General features: G+C 42.4%; 1 protein-coding gene across 4 annotated transcripts in view; it reads left to right on the top strand.

Annotated features, from left to right (window-relative positions):
- The first annotated feature begins 7,177 nt into the window (after nucleotides 1-7,177).
- The window catches only part of LOC102387002 (C-C chemokine receptor type 2), a 14,131-nt gene continuing 1,896 nt past the window's right edge, over nucleotides 7,178-19,412 (top strand). The window contains exons 1-4 of one of the 4 annotated variants that reach the window (XM_025200246.1): nucleotides 7,178-7,499; nucleotides 10,181-10,260; nucleotides 16,913-17,028; nucleotides 18,074-19,406. In XM_025200246.1, the coding sequence (XP_025056031.1) occupies nucleotides 18,085-19,131 (1,047 nt within the window). In that variant the 5' untranslated portion in view covers nucleotides 7,178-7,499; nucleotides 10,181-10,260; nucleotides 16,913-17,028; nucleotides 18,074-18,084 and the 3' untranslated portion in view covers nucleotides 19,132-19,406. Of the gene's footprint in view, nucleotides 7,500-10,180; nucleotides 10,261-16,874; nucleotides 17,029-18,073; nucleotides 19,407-19,412 lie in introns of all 4 variants that reach the window. The other 3 variants (XM_006020641.3, XM_025200247.1, XM_025200245.1) reach the window with 3 other exon arrangements.

The raw sequence follows: 19,412 nt of genomic DNA, 5'->3' as shown, positions 1-19,412 counted from the left end.
ATTCCTGCTCATGGGGATGTGCCCTAAGAGGCCACTGGGAAGCAGGCATTTTATGTTAAATTTTATAAAGATAACCATTTGAATGCAAAAATTTACTTTTATGATACAAAATTGACTTGTTTTGCAATAAACCTCATTAAAACAAACAAGCTGGTCTTCACTTTAAAAACACCAGTTAACCTTAAGGTGGTATAGTTCTCACATCCAACTCCATCCTGAATTCTCTCTTGCTCAGGCAGTGACAAGCCTGCTGAGGAAGTTTCTACCACAGAACTAAACTTCTCCTGTAGACTGGTTCCTCTTCTATGCTAACGAGGTGAAATTCAGCAGTTTCAGAAGGGATTTGATTTCCCTAAAGTTAGGCACCTAACACAGGACTTAAGTGGACTGCAGGCAGCTAAGCTCAAAACTGCAATCCAGACAACCCTCCTCCCACCTCCGTAGCCACCAACACCTGTTGTAGTTGCTTGCTTTGTAAAGTGTGGGCAGAGATGGTGGTTATGCTGACAAGTCAGTTATGTATTTTAGACTAAGGAGTCCTTGATTACACAGCAAAAATAATCATCACAAAAAGAACGTATAATGATACAAAAGACTTCCCTTTTACAGCTATATGCCATAACCACTAGCCTGCACTGTCATGTGCTCTTTCTTTCAGCCTTGTGACTCTTCCATTCTTTTCTGCCTAATGGTTCAGCTTCAGCAGGCAAGGTAGAAAACAGTCCTCTTCCCTGAGACTGGTTTGTATCTTGGTGATTATTGTCCTAGGAGCTGAGAGGGAGATAGGGCAATCATCTCCTAATTGGGTGGGACAGTCCCAAAATGTAAAGATCAAGTCCCAGTCCCAGGCTGAATGACTCCAGGACAGCATTTGTCCTGGATTTCCTTTGACACACACAAGTATAGTCCCAGTATCATGTGCGGAGATCCAGGTTCTCTGTTCATCATGGAAAAACACAGATTTTCACCTTTTGAAGGAGAAAAACGCAGGAAATGGCAGGTTTCCCTTTGCAGGCTGGCAGAGTTCCAGCCTTCAAGAGGCTGCTTGGGGCTGGGGGGAGCAGGACACAGAGGGCACCACATGCATGTGTGTGCATGCACACATGCACGTGGTCAGCCATACAGCCAGCTCCCCCAGCTGCCTGCAGGTAAGTCTATGGAGGGGGAGAGAGGAATGGGGGAGCAGATTGAGGTCTCCAAAGGGAGGGAGGAAATGGAGCAGGGTTGGCAGCTGGGGCTGGGGTGCTGCCCAGCTAGGGCAGTGCATGGAGTCCAGGGCCAGGGCAGGAATGGTGTGGCTTGTGGGGCCTGCCAGAGAGTGAGATAGAGCCACAGACGGTTTGTCCAGGAGGTGGCAGGGAGGCTGGCTCCCTGATTCTGTGTGCAGTCCTGGAGAGGGGAGCATGGGGGAGCCACATTCCCCACCAGATTTATGTGCAGGGTGGGGGCAGATGTGGGCTGTCCTCTGCAGGGCTTGGGGCTCCCCACCTTGCTGCCCTCCCTCTGGAAAGGATTTCAGGCTTTTGGATCCCAAGTGGACAAAGGTGCCTGCCTGCAGATCTGAGTCAGGTGCTTAAGTTTCAGCGAAAGGTGGTGGAAGCTCAGGCACTATCTGCTGAGTATTTCCTCTTGACTGCTTCTAAGATGATCCTTGCTCAGTGAACACATTCTTAGGATCACTTATCTGCAGTGCTTACCTCTGTATATGGAACCTAGACATCTAACTTTGGATTTTAGTTTCTACTCCAAGGGACAGGCACCTTAAATTTTGGCAATGCAGCAACTAGCTAAGTCTTTTATTGGATCTAACCCATCAGGCCTTATTCTACCATGCTGAAAGTAATGGGATTTCTACCATTGATTTTAGTGGGAATAAGTCTGCTTTCTCTATTACCAGGCCTCCTGTGTCCAACTATTCTTGTTGGGTCCTCAGAGTGAAAAGAATCTAAATTAGAGCCATTTATATTGTTCAATAGTTGTTTAAAATACAGATATAATGTGAGAGTTATTTCAACCAGGACTATAGAATCAACAGATCATTTGCAGCTGTAGGCTAGAATTGCCTTTGACATTTCTTCTTATAGTAATTCATATTGCAAACCCTAATTTTGATGCCCTAGGTGGATAGGGCATCTCTGGCATTTTTGCCCTTCTGAATGAGGAGTGAAACATGCAGAGGAAAATATGTTAAGAAGCAGCATCTGTTTTGTTTGCAGAACTGCGAGAAATAGTCCTAAATGTTTGATTGCAGAACTGAATTACAAAACTTCATGGATTACTACTTTCTGTTGATATGATCCCATGATTACTACGAAATTCTTAAGCTTGCCTGACTCAAGTTTTTATTTGGAACCTGAAAATCTTTGAGGTTTGTTGAACCTTTGTGACCCTTAGATGACTTTCAGCTCTAGATTTCCCTCCACCAGCAAGCAGGTCTTCATAGACTACTTTCCTTCTTTTCAGTTAGCTTCTGGAAGTTATGGGTTAGTAGCCTTTTCTTGAGGGTTGTCGGCTGGTCAGTGGCTGATTCATTCCCCTTCCTAAATTCACAATAGGTATCCTTCTGTCCTATTGTTTCATCCTGGTTCCTAGGTAACTAATAAATACAGTTCTACCATCACAAATATCTGCTTCTGTTTAAAAGGGATGTGGTTAACCTCCAGAGCTTTCTGCCTTCACTTGACTAGGACTAAGCAAGAAACATGGGGATGTATCTGGGTATGAGAAATTCAGTAACCTCAGTAGGAACATATCATACCTGATTTGTGGAGATTAGATCTGCATGACAAACTCCTTCACTGAACTAGGTTGCTGTTTGGCTGGTAGTCAGACACCACAGAGTGAACACAATGTTGGTACATGATAGAACAGAACACACAAATATCAGAGAAATAGTGAAACAACCTTTTCCTCCCTCCTCCGTTCCCCAACAAGGCAAAAGGGAGAAGAGAGAAAGGCCAGAAGTTAGCTTCCTTACCCCTAGAAGATGATTTCAGGTAAGGTATGTAAGAGGGAGGCTGTATCAGCTAGGGCAGAAACACTTACAGGAAAGAGCATCAGGGTAAGCTTTGTTAATTGAGTCACCTGACAGAGGATTCTAGTGTACATTCTGGTTTTAACATTTCAGATGAACCCAAGTATATTGCTAAGGAAGTTCACTTTAAATGAGTAAGAACCAAACCTGGCAAAACTTGCATAAGATACCGAGTCAAAAGGTGCTACTTTTCATTTGTATTCTATGGCTTTTACTGTAGTTATTTTTTCCTTTGCTTGTGATTTTTCCATTTTAGAGTTCTGCTCAGTCCTTTCCAAGAAGAACCGCAGGCACCTCTGGTTTGCAGGGTACACTTAATGTTATTTTTTTCTAGTAAATTAGACCAACTCACAAGTAAAGAAAAAATAGGCTGTATGAACTTGAACATAACAGTTGTTTAAATAAACAAACAAAAGATCATATCTATACTTGGCACAGGCAGAGTAAAATGACTTATTCTTGCACAAATATATATTCACCAGTGTGCAGGTCCAGCTGAAGCACCTGTTGAAGCATGTCTGGCAAGGGTTCAGCTGGCCAGTGTAGGGCCACATTAGCCAGGGGAGAAGCAGGTAGGCAGGGTCCCCAGTGAGGAGGGGTGGAACCACCACTGCGCCCAGCTGGATATCTGGCACCCCCAGTGCGAAGTGCCTGCTTTCCACTAGGGCTGGCAGGGTGGAGTTGTGGAAGATACCAGCATCATGGGCGCTGCCTGCCCAGCTGGTGCTCACATTGGTTAAGGTGCCACAGTGGTCGACAACAGCCTGGAGCCACAAAATGAAAGCTCTGCCGGCTGTAGTAGGGGCTGTCACTGTGGGGTGGGTAGATGACAAGGATGTGAGTCCTGTCTAGGGCCCCTATGTACTGAGGGAAGCCTAGGGCACATGCTACTCAAATTGCCAATTGCTCAAATTACAAGCAAGACTCTGAAAAGGGGGTAAGGCAGAATGCTGCATTTATTGATTACATGAGTTAGAGAGGTTTGGACACACCATTTACACAAACACACACAAATCATCATACACATCATTACACACAGGCATACACATACACAAAACAACCATTCTATCCCCACATACACCAGATATAGTTACCAGCAATAGTTGCTCAGTATTAGCCCAGGGTGGCTAACCCGGGCTTATTGAGTAGATGATGATGATTTAAAGCTAGCAGATTTGAAGATAACAGCTCGAGCAGGGTGAACAGATGCATCTGTGCTCCGATGAAACAGCAGTAGAGAAAGAGATTCACCTAATTTGGCATTTTCAAAGTGTTCTTTTATAGGGATTGGCATCCTTTGTTTCAGTGCTTTGGGGTTTTGCCATACCTAGTTTCTGTTTTTGTGGTTGTTCTTTTGTCTTCAGTGTATCTTAGCCTTGGAGTGTTCTTCCTGCCTGTCTGGCAGGATGGGTGCATTCCTTCTCCTCGTTATCTTCTTTGTGCCCTAGGCCTCAAAGGGATTCTTCAGCTATTCATTAATTAGTTTACTGACTGGTAACTTACATTTGGCGCCTTGTTGCTTACATAAACAGTTAAATTGTCTTCTCCCGTCTCTGTGCCATTCTCTCACCATTCACCCTTTTACACACACTCATACATAAAGGCTATGCAGAATTCATTCACTTATGTCAAGCAGAAGGATACAAAATGGAGTTTTCAAGTTGCTTACAGGACAAGACAAACATGGTTATATTTTACTATTATTACACTCTATGTCAACATCAGCTACATTAGTTCAGTTCATGCTACACACAGAACTCCATCACTACAACCGGGGCTCATTCACCTGGAGCATGGTGTGCCATCCAAGACAGCCTTCCCAGTGGTCGCCTTGCCCATGCCAACGAGGTGGTCGACATAGGAAAGGGTGGTGGTCATAGTGAGCTTGAGCAGGGTGATGGCCAGATGGATGTCCATGGGGAGGGGCTGCTGCATGGCCGTGACCTAACAGTTTAGGTGCAGGCAGAGCTGCTTGAGGAACTCCTGGAAAGTGGCCCAGATCATTTGGAATGACTCCAGCCACTGCTTCTCATACCAGGTGTGCTGAACAACATGCAGCTACCAGTCCTGGCTGGCCAGATGGGCCCACAGGCAGCGGGACTGGACTGGAGACCCAGGACAATGTCGACAGTACTGGTGGTGGTGCCCAGATGCATGTCATCAGTGTCTCTGCTGGGGACCAGGTGGCAGCAGCATGGTGCCAGGAACCCTGGGATGTGGCAGTGAACCTAGGCAGGTAGCCGCACCATGCGAGGAGGCCGCCAGAGCCAAGACTGACCAGGGCCAGGTGATGGTCACCACGGTGGCACAGAACAGTGAGCAGGGTAGCCAGCATGAGCCTGGGACTTTGGACATCAATCCTGGAGCCTGGGGGTGGAGCAGCCATCATGAGGTGGGCACAGGCTCCAGCAACAGAGTTGCAGAAGGCTGTGCCAGCATGCTGCAGGCTACTCCAGGAAGGCAGGTGGCCAGGGAGCAGTGCACAAGGCTGGCTTTTAAAAATGGACCCTGACTGTAGGCAGCTGTGGCCAGAGCCTTCAGCTCTTGCTGGCTGCTGCAGGGGGCTGGCAGAGCCAGAGCGGGCAGGAACAGACTATGTCAGGAGCAACAAATATGCTCCCAAATGCCTGCATGTGTAGATGCCTACCCAGGGGGATTTACTGTGGAGTAAATTACAGCACAGTAAACCCATGCAGCAGCATTTGCAAGAGTAGACGTGCCCACTGTAAAGTAAAAAGGCAAAATAGGTTTATTACATAAGACAGAAAAACATGGGGAAAAGATTGTTAGGTTTAGAGACAACACACAGAAATAAACCAGAAATACCTTACTGTTGTCTTCTAACTTGGAGCAAATTCTAGGTGCTGCCTTTGTTTCTAACAGCTAGCATCTGGGGTGTTCCCTGCAGCCTTCCCCTGGCTGGGTCTCCTGCTTTAGAATAAGGCTACATACCAGCATTATGTTTCTATTGGGAAATCAAAGCTCTCCTGGCAGAAACCACAAGTGTACAAATGCTCGCAGAGTTTCTCCTGGAATAAGAATGATGGTTCCAGAAGAAAAATAACCTATCTCCAACCAGATAAAAGTTCCTCCCAGGATATTTTCTCCTGGGAGAATGAATGCTGATAAACTTCCCTGCATCTTGACTCCTAGGACCAGGAGGAGCAGAGCCAATGAGGAAAGAATCCCTTGCCTTTTAGAAACTGAAGCAACCACAGTCTGAAAAAGTTGCCAGGGGCAGCTGTTCCCACTCTCCTACCTGGGAGGGGAGCGGAGGTATTGCCACCTACTCCTTCCTGACAGCTCCTCACATTGGGGTCCCTGGTGTAAGAAGTGGCTGGGGGCTTTGCCCTTCTGCTTAGTTTACTCAGACGCAGTTACAGACTGAACACCTGTAGTGCTCCCTCTCCTGGCCTAAGATTTGGGTAACTCCCTTTCCCTCCAAGTGCTCCACTTAAAACTCCTGGCTTCTATATCCCTAAATCTTTGTTCCATTCAGTGCCCAGAACCATTCCATATCTTCTCTGGTAATCTCTTCAGATATTTTCCCAGGCACGTGCCATGGACACACAGAGTCCCCTTTGATATGGACTCAGCTTCTCTTAGTGCAAAGCCCTTAATCTTGAAGTCTAACACCAGAGCTGAACATGAACAAATGGATCTTTTGTTCATTAGGTTCCCCTGGGTTACCAAAACACAAATTTTATACTGAATACTGTGTTTCATACAAACATATAAATGAGGGGTGTCACAGGCTGGATTTAGCTATGGAGGTGGGTTCTCTGGCCTGTGTGGCTTCTTGTTGGCTGGAAGCCCCACCTCTATGGAGTAGATTCAGCCTGCAGGGCTTGTCACCACAGTTGTCAGAGGTTCTGTGTCTGTGCAGCTCCAGAGCCAAGCGGCTAATGTGGCTACCACTCCCCACCCCTGCCTTACCCACCTCTGAATTTGGGGTTTTTAGTCACTGTTGGTGAGTAAAATCAGTGGCAGGAGAAAGTGGGAGTGGCCATGTTAACCCCCATAACAGCTGCCCCATACAGTAGTTCCTGTAGCTATGGGGATTAACTGTGCTGCTGCCAGCATTCATAGGTGATCCAGTTTATGAGAAGCCCCAAGACTTCAACACTTCTAATATAAATGATTTTTAAAAATCAAGCTCATTATTAGCTATTGATAGAGACCAAATATGATAGTAGTTAGCTCAATTTAGGGGCATAATTGTAAAATGACCTAATGCAGATTTAGGTACCCTATTTAAAATCCTCAACTAGAATCTGTTACTGAATGCTTATATTTAGAAAAGAAGAACTGCCATCAATTGCTTTTTGTAATAATGCTTGCAAAATATCTGTGGTGAGGCAGAGTCCTCTTCACACAGGAAGACTGAACTTACTTGGTGAATTTAGTCAACCTACTTAGTAGCACAAATGAAGACAGAGTGAAACATAAGAAGCTTGACAAATAAGTGAGTATTCTCACCTTTTTCCATTTATTTATGTGCCTTATTGATTGGAAACAGAATAAATAATGAAAAATAGCATTAATGTCAATATAAGAGATACAGCCTTGTAGGAACAACTTGAGTAGAAAAGAGGGAAACAAGATGAGGACTGAGATTAGTTAGGAATATGGTAGAAAGAGATGCTGCCAAAAAAAAACCACAGGCAAACAGCAAACCTTGCTAAAAACTGACACATTTTATTTAAAAAAAAAACCCAAACCTCTGGATTTTCTTTTTGAAACTGCTTCAGAGAGACAATGGTTTGAAAATACCTTCTTCTCAGAATGCAAGCATGTTTGATAAAATAATCCCTCCTAGCTAATCTAGTCAATTCAAATCCAAGCTCCTTATTGCACCATGAAGTCACTCATCACCAAGTGAATTTATCTTAGAATGGTTCATTTAAACTGAGAAAAGTAATTAGCTGTGTTAGTCTGAAGTCAGAAAGAAGACAGGATAGATTTGCATGTATAACTATTTAAATCAGAGGTAATCTGATGAAGTGAGCTCAGGCTCACTAAAGCTCTACTTAAACACCCCTGATTAAGTTGGTCTATATGCATATCTACACTGCCTTCTTCATTTAAATTGGTCGAGTTGTTGGTTTATAAAGTTACTGCCTGCCTAACGCACTAAACTGCAAAAAGTCCTCCTAGATCAACCGTCTCTTTCTTTTTACCTGTGAGGGGTCACTGGGGCATGACTTGTTTATGACACCTGTCATCGCTTGTCTGACTCAAGGGATTTCACTTTTACTGTACTTCATGAGCCTACCTTGCAAATCCTATGGTTGTCAGTGGGAGATTTACAGGAGTAAAGTCTGAAACAGTTTTCTTTCACATTTCATCACCCAGTAAAAACCTATGGAAAAATTGCTGTGAGGCTTGCAACCTAGATATTTTCCATAAAATACCCAAAGCTCTATCACATCAATATTTGCTTTCAAATAAACCTTGCGTTGAGACCCACCTCTCTTACAGTGATAATATTAGAAAGACAGTGACCAGGGCCTTAGCTAAGGCATCTTAGCTGTCACTCATTTTGTGACTACAGAAAAATAATAGAGCAATTCTTCTGTAGCAAAGAACTCAGAAAGACTACAACAGGTCAGAACGTTTTTGACACTATGGACCCCTATTTGAAATCTCTGGATTTATTGTGTGAATTGTGTAGATGCCGGCAGACTTAACAGTGCTAATATTGTGCAGCACCCCACAAAAACCCTTAAAAGGATCTTACAGCACCAGGCATCCTCCTTGAAAATCACTAAATATCTGCCTCATATGCAGATGAGTTGAGTTCTCTTGCCTCCTAAGCCCAGACTTACTTGTGACCTTGTGTAAGTAGCTTCACTCCTGTCTTACTTTCTCTTCCTCATCATGGTAGTAAGAGGCTTAATTTCTTATTGTTTGCTGAAAGCTTTCATAGCCTTCTACTGAAGATGCTCTAAGAAATGCCAAGGATTCTATCTTGGGTTTTGCTGCATATGTTGAAAACATGTAAGACATTCTGTGTCTGATGAATTCTTGTACTTTTGGTTGCATATGGCATCTTGCTACATGTGGAATGAATTGATATTTCATGTTCCATTTTCCAGATGAGAAAATGGGAACTTTTGTTTATGTTGTTTTAAATTTAAATGTACATTGTTGCAAAAGCTAGTTCTGCTTTTGATGGGGAATAGAAACATTTAGGTACAATGAAATCTACAGAGACCTATGCCAAGCTTTTTTCACATAGAACGAAAGTCCACAACCCATTTTTTCCCCCTGCAGGATCCAGAAACAACTAGGTTATTTTTCTAAGAACTGATGTGGTTTGTCCTCAAGGGATTGCTGGGCTAAACGCTTGTGCATAAGGGAAAAAAGGACAGGTGTGTCCAGGGGGTGATTTAACTTTATAAAAGGACAATACGATTCAGATTACATCCTGGAACGGGGAAGATTTGCCTTAAGGGTTGTTTTATATCTTGAGAATATGAGTGTACAGAGATATTATTTCACTCCCTTTTGAACAGATACCATGCACTCAATAATTTGCCTCACACTTTCTCCTTTTCCTCGATATTCCAAATAGCAATAAGAAAAGGGTAAACCCCTACTTTGTCCCCAGGTTTGGGTGGTTGGAGGGGGTCCATCTGCAGAGCCTTCTGTGTCATTCCTTCTGTCACTGTATCACTCCCTTACAGTGGTGTAACAAGAGCTGGCACCCGTGGCAAATCCTGCAGGAGAACAGGAGGTTGGTGCATGGCTCTAAGGGTGCGGGCACATTTCTGAGAGCAGGGAGGGCAGGGGACACATGGGTTTGGGGGCGCATGGCTTCTGAGAGTAGGGGGATGGAGGAACATGGGTGTCGGTGCAGCAGCCGTACCTATGTCAGGACTCCTGCACAGTCCTGGCTGAGTTGCTGCTGCTATCTCATGTGCTCTGGCTACTCTGGCTGTTGCTTTTAAAGCAGCAGCAGCTGGGAACTGTTTTGGAGCTCCTGGCATCTCAACACTCCTGAAGCACAGGCTCCACAGGGGTGGTCAGTAGAGTTTAAATCAAAGAACTCTGCTACCCTATTAAAGAGCTTTTGGTTTTACTGGCCTATACTTCTGTATTTGGACCCTGGAAATGGAAGGAAAACTTTGTGATTTGTTTTAGTTCTGAGAGACAGTCTCATTGCTGACAAAGGGACCCCATCCTCTGATGCTGCCTTGTAACCTTTATTCTGACTAACTTTGGTAAGTAAACCTCCTTTAAGAGTTTGAAGCAACTGAGCGTCAAACACACCATGTTGATTGACCAATGAGCGGTGATGACTACTGCTACTGTTATGATTCAGTGCTGCACATCTGACACCTTCTTGCTTGAGATATCCTTAACTGTTCAACTTGGGAAATGCCTGCTGGTTCTACCAGCACTCAGACACTTCTACAGCTAAAGATGATAACCACAAATGATAGGTACAAGAGGTTCAAAGTCTTGTCTCAAAGTAGATCAAGTATCCAACCACAGAAATCTAAAAAATATTGTTCAAACCTGTGTGCTTCTCATTGTAGCTTAGGAGTATGCTGAAGTAAGCAGAGCCTTGTTATGCCTTGCATGGCAGCATAACTGCTTCTATCTTGGCCTGAAGTAATGAAAGTGGGGAAGAACTTCAAGGTATCACCCAGGAAAACTTTCAGCAGGGGCTTCTCCACTCCATCCATTGCAGTCAATGGTGATTGTCTCCATACACTAATACAGACCAGAAAAGACTCTGTAGAAGTTTTGCTGAAATCTCCTATGTGTGTGGTCAATGTTAGATGGCTTAACATACTTGCTTCCACTCTTAAGGTCTGCAGAAAGAATTGCCCTCTCTGCCTTTAATCATGGGTCCTAAAGACTCTAGAGCTGTGAAGACCCTCAGATGCCCCACGGAGATTTCCACTCCGGCATGAAAGATATGCTGGGGACAGGACTAGTTTTGGAGGGGACCTATCAGAGAATGGCTGTAACATGTGACTCTATGGCCATACACATCATCAGGAAGTCTTCTATAACTTAAAATAGTTTGCTTGACTGCCTAACTTACACTGTGGTCCATCTGGGTCCTCAAACAGTTCAAAATCCCAGCGGCATAAATATAGCTTAATGTCATCCCTGTCCCCCAAGCCTGCTGGGACTGTGGGCCTGAATGTCTTGACCTTCCTGGAGGCGTAGTACAGTACATGAGTCCACACCTGGATAGGGAATCTATAGGACTTATTCAGTGTTGTAATAGAAGACGAAAGAAAAATGTGCATGGAGTATATCACTATAATTGTTACAAAGTGCACATGCAGGCTAAGGTAGGAGGAGGGATGATGTTATCAAGGGTAAGAGTTAATGACAACTTCCCTTCCCCAAGATCTCAGCATAAACCATCAATCTCTCACATTCAGCAGAGTTGTTAACATAGCTGGGCACCAGGGACATGATACACTGCCAATCATAGCCTTTTTCCCCCACCTCCTCCCTCAAGTCGGCAACCAGGCTGGTTGCCCTGCCCTAAGTACACCACTGCTCACATTTGCACAGGCAGGTCAGAGACTACAAAAAATACCAATCAGAATTACACTGTACATGTGGAGTGTGTGTGTCAGGGTGGGAAAAACTGAAACCATGACATTGTTCACTATGAGCTTCAGCCACAAACAATACCGAACTAGACAACACCTTGCAGACTTTGTAGTTGGAGAGTGTAGACAGAGGAGAGGGAGCAAAAAAAAAAGAGAAATAGCTGTTCCCAGAATCAGAATTAACTGTACATAAGGCTATGGGACTTGACTAAAAGGGTCTGGGTTTTTTTTAATGATTTCAAAGAAAGCAGCCATTTCCCTTACAAACAAAGCCAGGTTCTTTTCATCCTTGGATTTCTGAGGATCAAAAAGCAGACTCCTCTTCAATGTCCAGCTTAACTAGCAAAAGAAACTCATCTTCTCTGAGTTGAAATTTAAGAAGAAATGATAGTTAAGACTTAAATTCAGAGAATATCAACTGTGATTTCCTATGTAGTTTTTCTTGCTTCTCAGACTCTCTTGATTAAGCATAGTTAAATACATAAAGGGAGTGAATTTCCTGGAAGCATTGCAGAAAAGATATTTCTCATTTGTGCTACCTGTAAAAATATATGTCTGTATTTTTAACATACAGATTTGCTGAAAGAACCTTGCTACTGTAGCTCTGCGTTTGCTAAGACTTCCTTTGCATAACTTATGCTCTAAATTGACTCCATAAAGAATGACATGACGGGGAAAAGGATTTGCAGGTTTTCACAATTGTGCTTGGTCTTTAAACACAAAATAGGCTGAAGGATGGACCTTATCATTCCCCTAAATAGGGTCTTGAAACAGTGACTGCAAGAAGGTCACTCACTCAGCTCCTTCATCAAGGCTAGTGTGCTCTGATTTCAGGTTTCCAGTCAGTTTGTTTTACCTCAGACAACTTTATCCCCACAGGAAACAACAATAAGTAGATGTGCAAATGACAAACCAAATCAAAACTTGTGGCCTTTCTTCAGACCTGGGGAGGAAAGTGTGGGACGACAAGCAGAGGGAGCACAACTCAGACCCTCTACTTCTCACACAGCCACCTCCCTGCTCTCCCCTTTGACTTTGTTCCCAGAGCTCAAATCTCTCTGTAGCTTCACTTTTACTTACTGGCCATCAGTTATATCTGGCCCCCAGGCTTCCAGCCAGGCAGACTCTTACCTGTTGACTACCTGCAACTGGGTCTCAGCCCTCTGCAGGCTGAGCACTTCCTTACAGTGACATTTTCCAGCCAGATTTAGGGCTTCTGGGTATTTTCCTGCTTCTGCTGGCAAATGTTCTGTCAACAGAGGGCAGCTGCCATTGCTTACCACCCAGATTTGTACACCATCACACTTCTAGTGGCTCCACATGTTTCCAGTGCCGCAGCTGGCCCACCAGACCATAAAGTACAACCTGAGAAGAAATGGTTGCTAAAGCAACCACAGCAGAAGACACAGAAATGTTGAAAGGCATTTTCTGCTAGCTGCCAGATAGCAGGGCATTAGGGGGTGGTTAATGTTGTCCTACCATCAATTTGAATGCTAAGTGGCAATCAAAAATTGGAAATTCTGTAGCAGGCAGGAGGCACAGCAGCTCCATCAGTCACAGCAAGAAATCTGGAGGATTGAATCTAGAAGTGAGTTGTCTGACCAGAGAGAAGTCCTGCAAGCCAGGTTACCCACATCTGGAGACCAGACCCAGTAGACTGGATGTTTGATAGTCTTACCAATGTGGGACATAGGACTTCCCTGCATAGGTTCCTGCCTCAAGTCCAATATTTCTGCTTGTATTAGAGTACCTGCATGTTTACATAGATATGGTATTAAAGTGCAAAGAAATCAAGTGACTTGTCCTATGGCAAGTCTGTGACTGTGTCAGGTACTGAACACAGATCTCCTGAGACCCAGCCAGCGCTTTAACAAAAAGATCATGTGTCCTCCCACAAGTTTACATTGTGAAATTTAGCATCTGAGAAAAATTTCCAGAAAATTTGCATTTGTCTTGACAACAATACAATCTACTCAAATTATATTTGTTTGTAGTTACCAAATCCTTCACTTAAGTTCCTCATTTGATTGACTAAAGAACTTATCTGTTCCCCCTTATGTTCTTTTGGGCCATATAATATATAGAAGTCTCTGCATTTTACCAAGGACTGTATTTATATATAAAAACATTTCCTCATTTTTTCCAGAAATGAAAGTATATACATATAACCAGAAAGGTAGACCTTACATAGTTCAATAGCTAAAAGGTCTAGCGCATATGCACAGACTATAACAGAAATGCCTTGGGTACAAAGGACTCTCAAAACATATACCAACTAGTTATTTCAGTCATATGATGCTCAAAGATTCATTTGAACATTGTATTTCTTTCAGCAGTCCTCAGACTGAAACTGAGGAGAGGAACACCAATATTCCACAACCTCGCTTTTTATTGCTGTTGGTTAGAAAAATAAACAGAGGTGAAGGAGTACTTACTCTCAAATAAAAGCCAATATGTTGATGCATTCCTGTATTTGGGAGTGTATCACCTTTTTTTTTTCTATTCCAAACACTCCTTGAAAAGAAACCATCTGAAAACCACTAATGGTGTATAACAGCTCAGACACAGGACATAGTAAGTGCAGTTGAGGGGGTCACTTGAAATTCATCTGTCTAGCAAACTCAGGCATAAGGTACCCTTAAAACCCATCTTATTAACTAATCTAGTCATAGGGGACTCTCAAACTCACTCAACAGCAAGCTCAGGCTTGGAGACCCTGGAAACTCACCTCAACAGTGTGCTTAGGAACTTTATGGCTAGGTGAAGGTTGATGGTCAGGGTCAGCCTTCAGGTTCTCCCCAAGTCAAATAAGACTTAAAGGATTGATTAGGCTTGTATACAGAACAATCCTCAATTCTGTAAGATACTTGTACATGATTGTATAGCAACATAGAAGAAGAAGCAGCCAAGAAGTCTCCTGAAATGAAATGTACATTCAGAATGAAAGCACCATAACCAGGGTTCTTCTGGTTATGTGTTATATACAGAGCTGGTGCTGATGATGACACAGATGTCCTATAGTATCCTAACAGGTTGCTTAAAAAACACATTTCACAGGTGATCACTGCTTGTGTATGCAGCTTTTTACTTCAGCTGGCAGCTCCTCTATGGAGCTGTCGCCATGAGAATATATCTGGCGTGGTTCATGGATGCTCCAGACACCTGCCCCTTTTGTGAGCAGAGGGAGACTCTGGCGCACACCTACCTGGATTGTGCCAGGCTGCAGCCCCTGCACTGCCTCCTTCAGAACCTCTTGCCAAGGTTCTGGCTGCATTATTCCTCTCACCTCTTCATTTATGCACTCCCTATCCATGACCCCACCAAGTCCTGGGACCTCCTGGTCAACCTCCTCCTGGCCCTAGCCAAGCTGGCTATGTATCTGACCAGGAAGGAGGCTCTGGCCGGGAGGGTCTCTGGGAACTGTGGGGCCACTTTCTTTGCCCTTATTCATTCCCGTGTCCAAGCAAAGTATCACTGGGCAGTATCTACTGGCTCCTTGGACTCATCTGAAGGCCAGTGGGCACTATCCGGTGTGCTCTGCTCAGTTTCCCCCCTTGGCACTCTTGTTATGAACTTTAGACTTCCACTCCAGTCCCTGTTTTCATTATTATTTGTTCAAAGTACTCACTTCTCCTGTAGCCTCCCCAACTGAGGGAGGCCATTAAGTTACTTGGTGGCCCTAGGCCCATGCCCCTTAAGGTGACAAATAGGCCTGGCAAATTGCATAGGACCACATATTAAATGAAAAGAACAAAGTATTGAATATCTATTTAGCACAGTATATGGTGCATCTGTACTCTGATGTGTGTAAAGTATATACATTATAGTATATACAGTATATCTGGCACAAGACCATGAATATAAAGACTGTACCATACTGCATATGCAGAAGTGGACTGAATTAAGGTTGCACAAGCAGCATTTTCTAAAGTAGTTTCTCCCTAGAGCAGTGCTGGTTCTCAAGAATGGTACTGCCCCATTTTCACTATTATTCACTCCTTTAGTCACTTTTCAGGGATTTCCCAGCCTACCTTAGGACCAATGAGCTCTGAATTCTGTAACGTTTGAAATCCTGCTTAGGGGTTAGATGAGTAGATAATGCCACCTTTATTCTGTCACACCCTAACTTTTGAATGCTTAACTTTCAATCTTTATCACCAAGGGCTTTCCATACTCTTTCTCCTCCTATGCAGCGGAGATGACAATTGTCAAACCCAAAACATGTATGCTATTGCAAGTATACTACAGTAAATCAAAACATTACAAGGATGTGTGTTCCCTTTGCTCAGCCATGCAGAGACAGCAAAAAGACTTAATACTTGTCATTTGTTTTCTGTAAACACTTGTTTGTTTTTTTGCAAGAACATTTGCAGAACTTGTGTACATGTGTGCATACAAGAGCTCGCACTGGAAAAAGCTTTCTCTGTTATTCATAAACATTGCAGTTATCCAGTTAAGCAGGGGCATTTAGGCCATAGGTGACCAATTACAAAGCACAAATAATGACATGCATAATAAACTTTCAAAGCTATAATCATAATACATCATTATGCAGAAATCTGGAGTTTGAAACATTTCATTTTGGTGTAATTATTTTGTTGAACAGCTTTGAATACCTAATATCTGTGCAATTAGCAAAACCTGAGATAGTCTGCAAACAACTCAGTTACTAATAGCTCTGGTGATTACTGATGGAATTTCTTGAGTGTATTTTAACAACACTTGCCACAGATAGTACCTTAATCTGCAGCACACAAGGGTGTTTGGGGCAATGTGACTTGTAGCTGTATGAGAGGGTTGTTCATATACAGGTTTTAGACAAGCAGTTGCATGGGTGGTTTGGATAGACAAGATCCTGCCTTGAGCTAGGGGTTGTATTAGCTAACCTCCTGAGGTCTCTTCCAGCCCTACTTTTCTGTGATTCTACGATATTAAATCATTGACTCCAATCAAACTTCCAGCAGTTGTTTCAGATATTAGGAAAATGCCACATTAGAGTTTAAGCAGTGTTAAGAAAAGTAACAAAATCTTGAATCAAGTGGATCATTTAACCAAAGTTAACTTCTGATGAAACTACAAAATTAGAAAAAATTACAATCAATCAAAATTACAGATATAGTCAAAAGGGGGCACTGAAGATATCTTTTTATCACAAAATATTTATAATATGCTGTAATACGTGTGGAATAACTAGATGCCAGTCAGGGAAATGTTAATATATCAGTTTTTATAGTTGCAGGTTTTTTTTCTTGCAGATTATTTGTTGAATAACATGTTGACAATTTGTTGGAAGGTGCTGCAAGCATTTGATCTGCATTGCAAGAGACTAGAAATTTGCCATTTCATCCTACTACCTTTCTCTCAGTGCAGTCTTGTGTAAATTCTCTGATTAACTCTCCTGGTTAATAGGTAAGTCAGCCATTTGCTGAGCTAAAAGATTATCAAAGAACAACAAAAACAATTAAAAAAATAACAACCCTGCGTCTTATTTATGATGCGGTCACGTGATATTGCTCTGAATGAGGTCTCTTTGCATAACCAGAGCAAATTAAAGTGGCCTGAATGTAAATGATAAGAGGCTGAAAGATTAAAAGAAATAACTTTGTTAAATGGAGTATAGACCTGAATCTCATTCACACAGAAGACCTGAATTTTATTTGCACTGCTCTGTGAGCATAATGTGTCCCTAGAGTGGTTGTGAATTCCATTTACATTCACAATAAGGCCAACTTATGTTGCCAAAGTGGTACAAAAAGGCCTTAGGGAAAATAAAAATCAGAGCAGCTTCATTTTCTTTTGAATCAAAATAAACGAAGTTCGTTGACCTGAGAAACAACATTAGAACTAGGCAAATAATTTGCAACAAAAAGTTTTATTTTATAATGTTTACCTGTTGAATGTTTTTTGAATTCTGAAATATTCTAAAGCAATAGCTCACCAAGATTCACCCCGGCATGGTTCATTGCTATGGTGAGGGCTAGTAACATCTCAAAGTGGTTAGAAGGCTTAACAAACATTTCTCAGCTGGGTACCTTGTTTTTTTCTGCCTTCTCTTTTTTTTGTCTCGTTCTGATAAACCACTGCCTAGTTTGCCACCTCTAAACAAGCCACCCCTTATATTCATTAGTCATCAAAGCTTTCACTTGTGTCACTTGTGTTTACTAAAGATGAAGGACACTTATCCTAAATGGTATATTTAGAAGCTCACACGGATTGAACATTTGGCAAATTAACTTTCCAAATTGTTTATTGATGTGGCCTGTGGCATTCATTTACGTTTTATGTCAGCAGTTTTATACTGTTTCCTAAGATGAAATTCTGCATGCACAGATGAAATTCTGCATGCACAGAGATATTTGCATATCAAATGATTATACAAAACACTGTGTTTCACTTCTTTTACTGTGATACTATCTCATTTCCTATAAATGACCATTCATTATTTCTTTCTCAGACCACTGCAAAATGAGCACCTCGGAACCAAGTTTGACAACAAAATTTTATTATGAAGATTTCCCTACCCCATTCGTAAACAGTTCTGCGAAAAATTTTGGGACTTGGTTTTTGCCACCACTTTATTCTCTGGTGCTGATTTTTGGCCTTGCAGGCAATGCATTAGTTGTTCTGATCCTGATAAAATTCAAGAGACTGAAAAGCATGACTGATATCTATTTGCTAAATTTGGCCATCTCTGATTTGCTTTTTGTATTTTCTCTACCATTCTGGGCATACCAGGCAGCACATAGATGGATATTTGGAGATGCAATGTGCAAAATTCTTTCATGGATCTATTCCTTTGGCTTCTACAGTGGAATCTTTTTCATAATACTTTTGACAATAGATAGATACCTAGCAATTGTCCATGCAGTGTTTGCTTTGAAAGCTCGCACAGTTGTCTATGGCATCCTTGCAAGTGTAGTTGTTTGGATTGTTTCTGCACTAGTCGCTCTTCCAGGGATGACATTTTATGGTACTGGAAATAATAATGTGGGCTGTAGCCTTAACCTTCCAAGTGATAAACTGAAGGAGTGGAAGCAATTCATGACTTTACTGATGAACACCGTCGGACTTTTCATTCCTTTGATCGTTATGATCTTCTGCTACACTGCAATTATAAAGACACTACTGAAATGTAGGAATGAAAAAAAAAACAAAGCAGTTAGGCTTATTTTTGTCATAGTGATTGTTTATTTTCTCTTCTGGACACCATTCAATATTACTCTTCTTGTGAAGACTTTTTCAGGTTCCCTCGATAATGCTAAGGCAAGCACTCAGATTGATATTGCAATTCAAGTAACAGAAACAGTTGCCATGATCCACTGTTGTATCAACCCCGTGATCTATGCCTTTGTTGGTGAAAAGTTTAGAAAATATCTTTCTACCTATTTCCGAAAACACATTGCAGTCCACCTTTGTAAACAATGTCCATCTCTTTACCGTGATAAGTTAGAACGAGTTAGTTCCACATTTACACCATCCACTGCAGAGCATGACATTTCCACTGGTTTGTAAAATACAGTAGGACGTGTCATTAGTCAGTTTCAATCTTTTTCACCTAAAAGATTTTAGAACTAATCAAAACTTTTGAGATCATCACCTTCAAGGACCTACAGTCACAAATAGGTAATTTTTTCTGTGGCATTGCAGTATTTCCCATTCTCGGTATAGGTAAAGAACAAGTCTCACAGGAAAGGTAAATAGTTTAGTACCCCCCCTCATTAGTACCCAATGTAGAGACAAGTTCTAGCCAATGTCATGTGATTTCCTTATGAAGTATGACTGAGAAGGTGGTT

This window comes from Alligator sinensis, unplaced genomic scaffold, assembly GCF_000455745.1.
Source record: "Alligator sinensis unplaced genomic scaffold, ASM45574v1 scaffold54_1, whole genome shotgun sequence".
In the NCBI taxonomy this organism is placed as follows: Eukaryota; Metazoa; Chordata; order Crocodylia; family Alligatoridae; genus Alligator; species Alligator sinensis.
The sequence above is the reverse complement of the archived record's forward strand: the minus strand, read 5'-3'. Positions and strand labels throughout refer to the sequence as shown.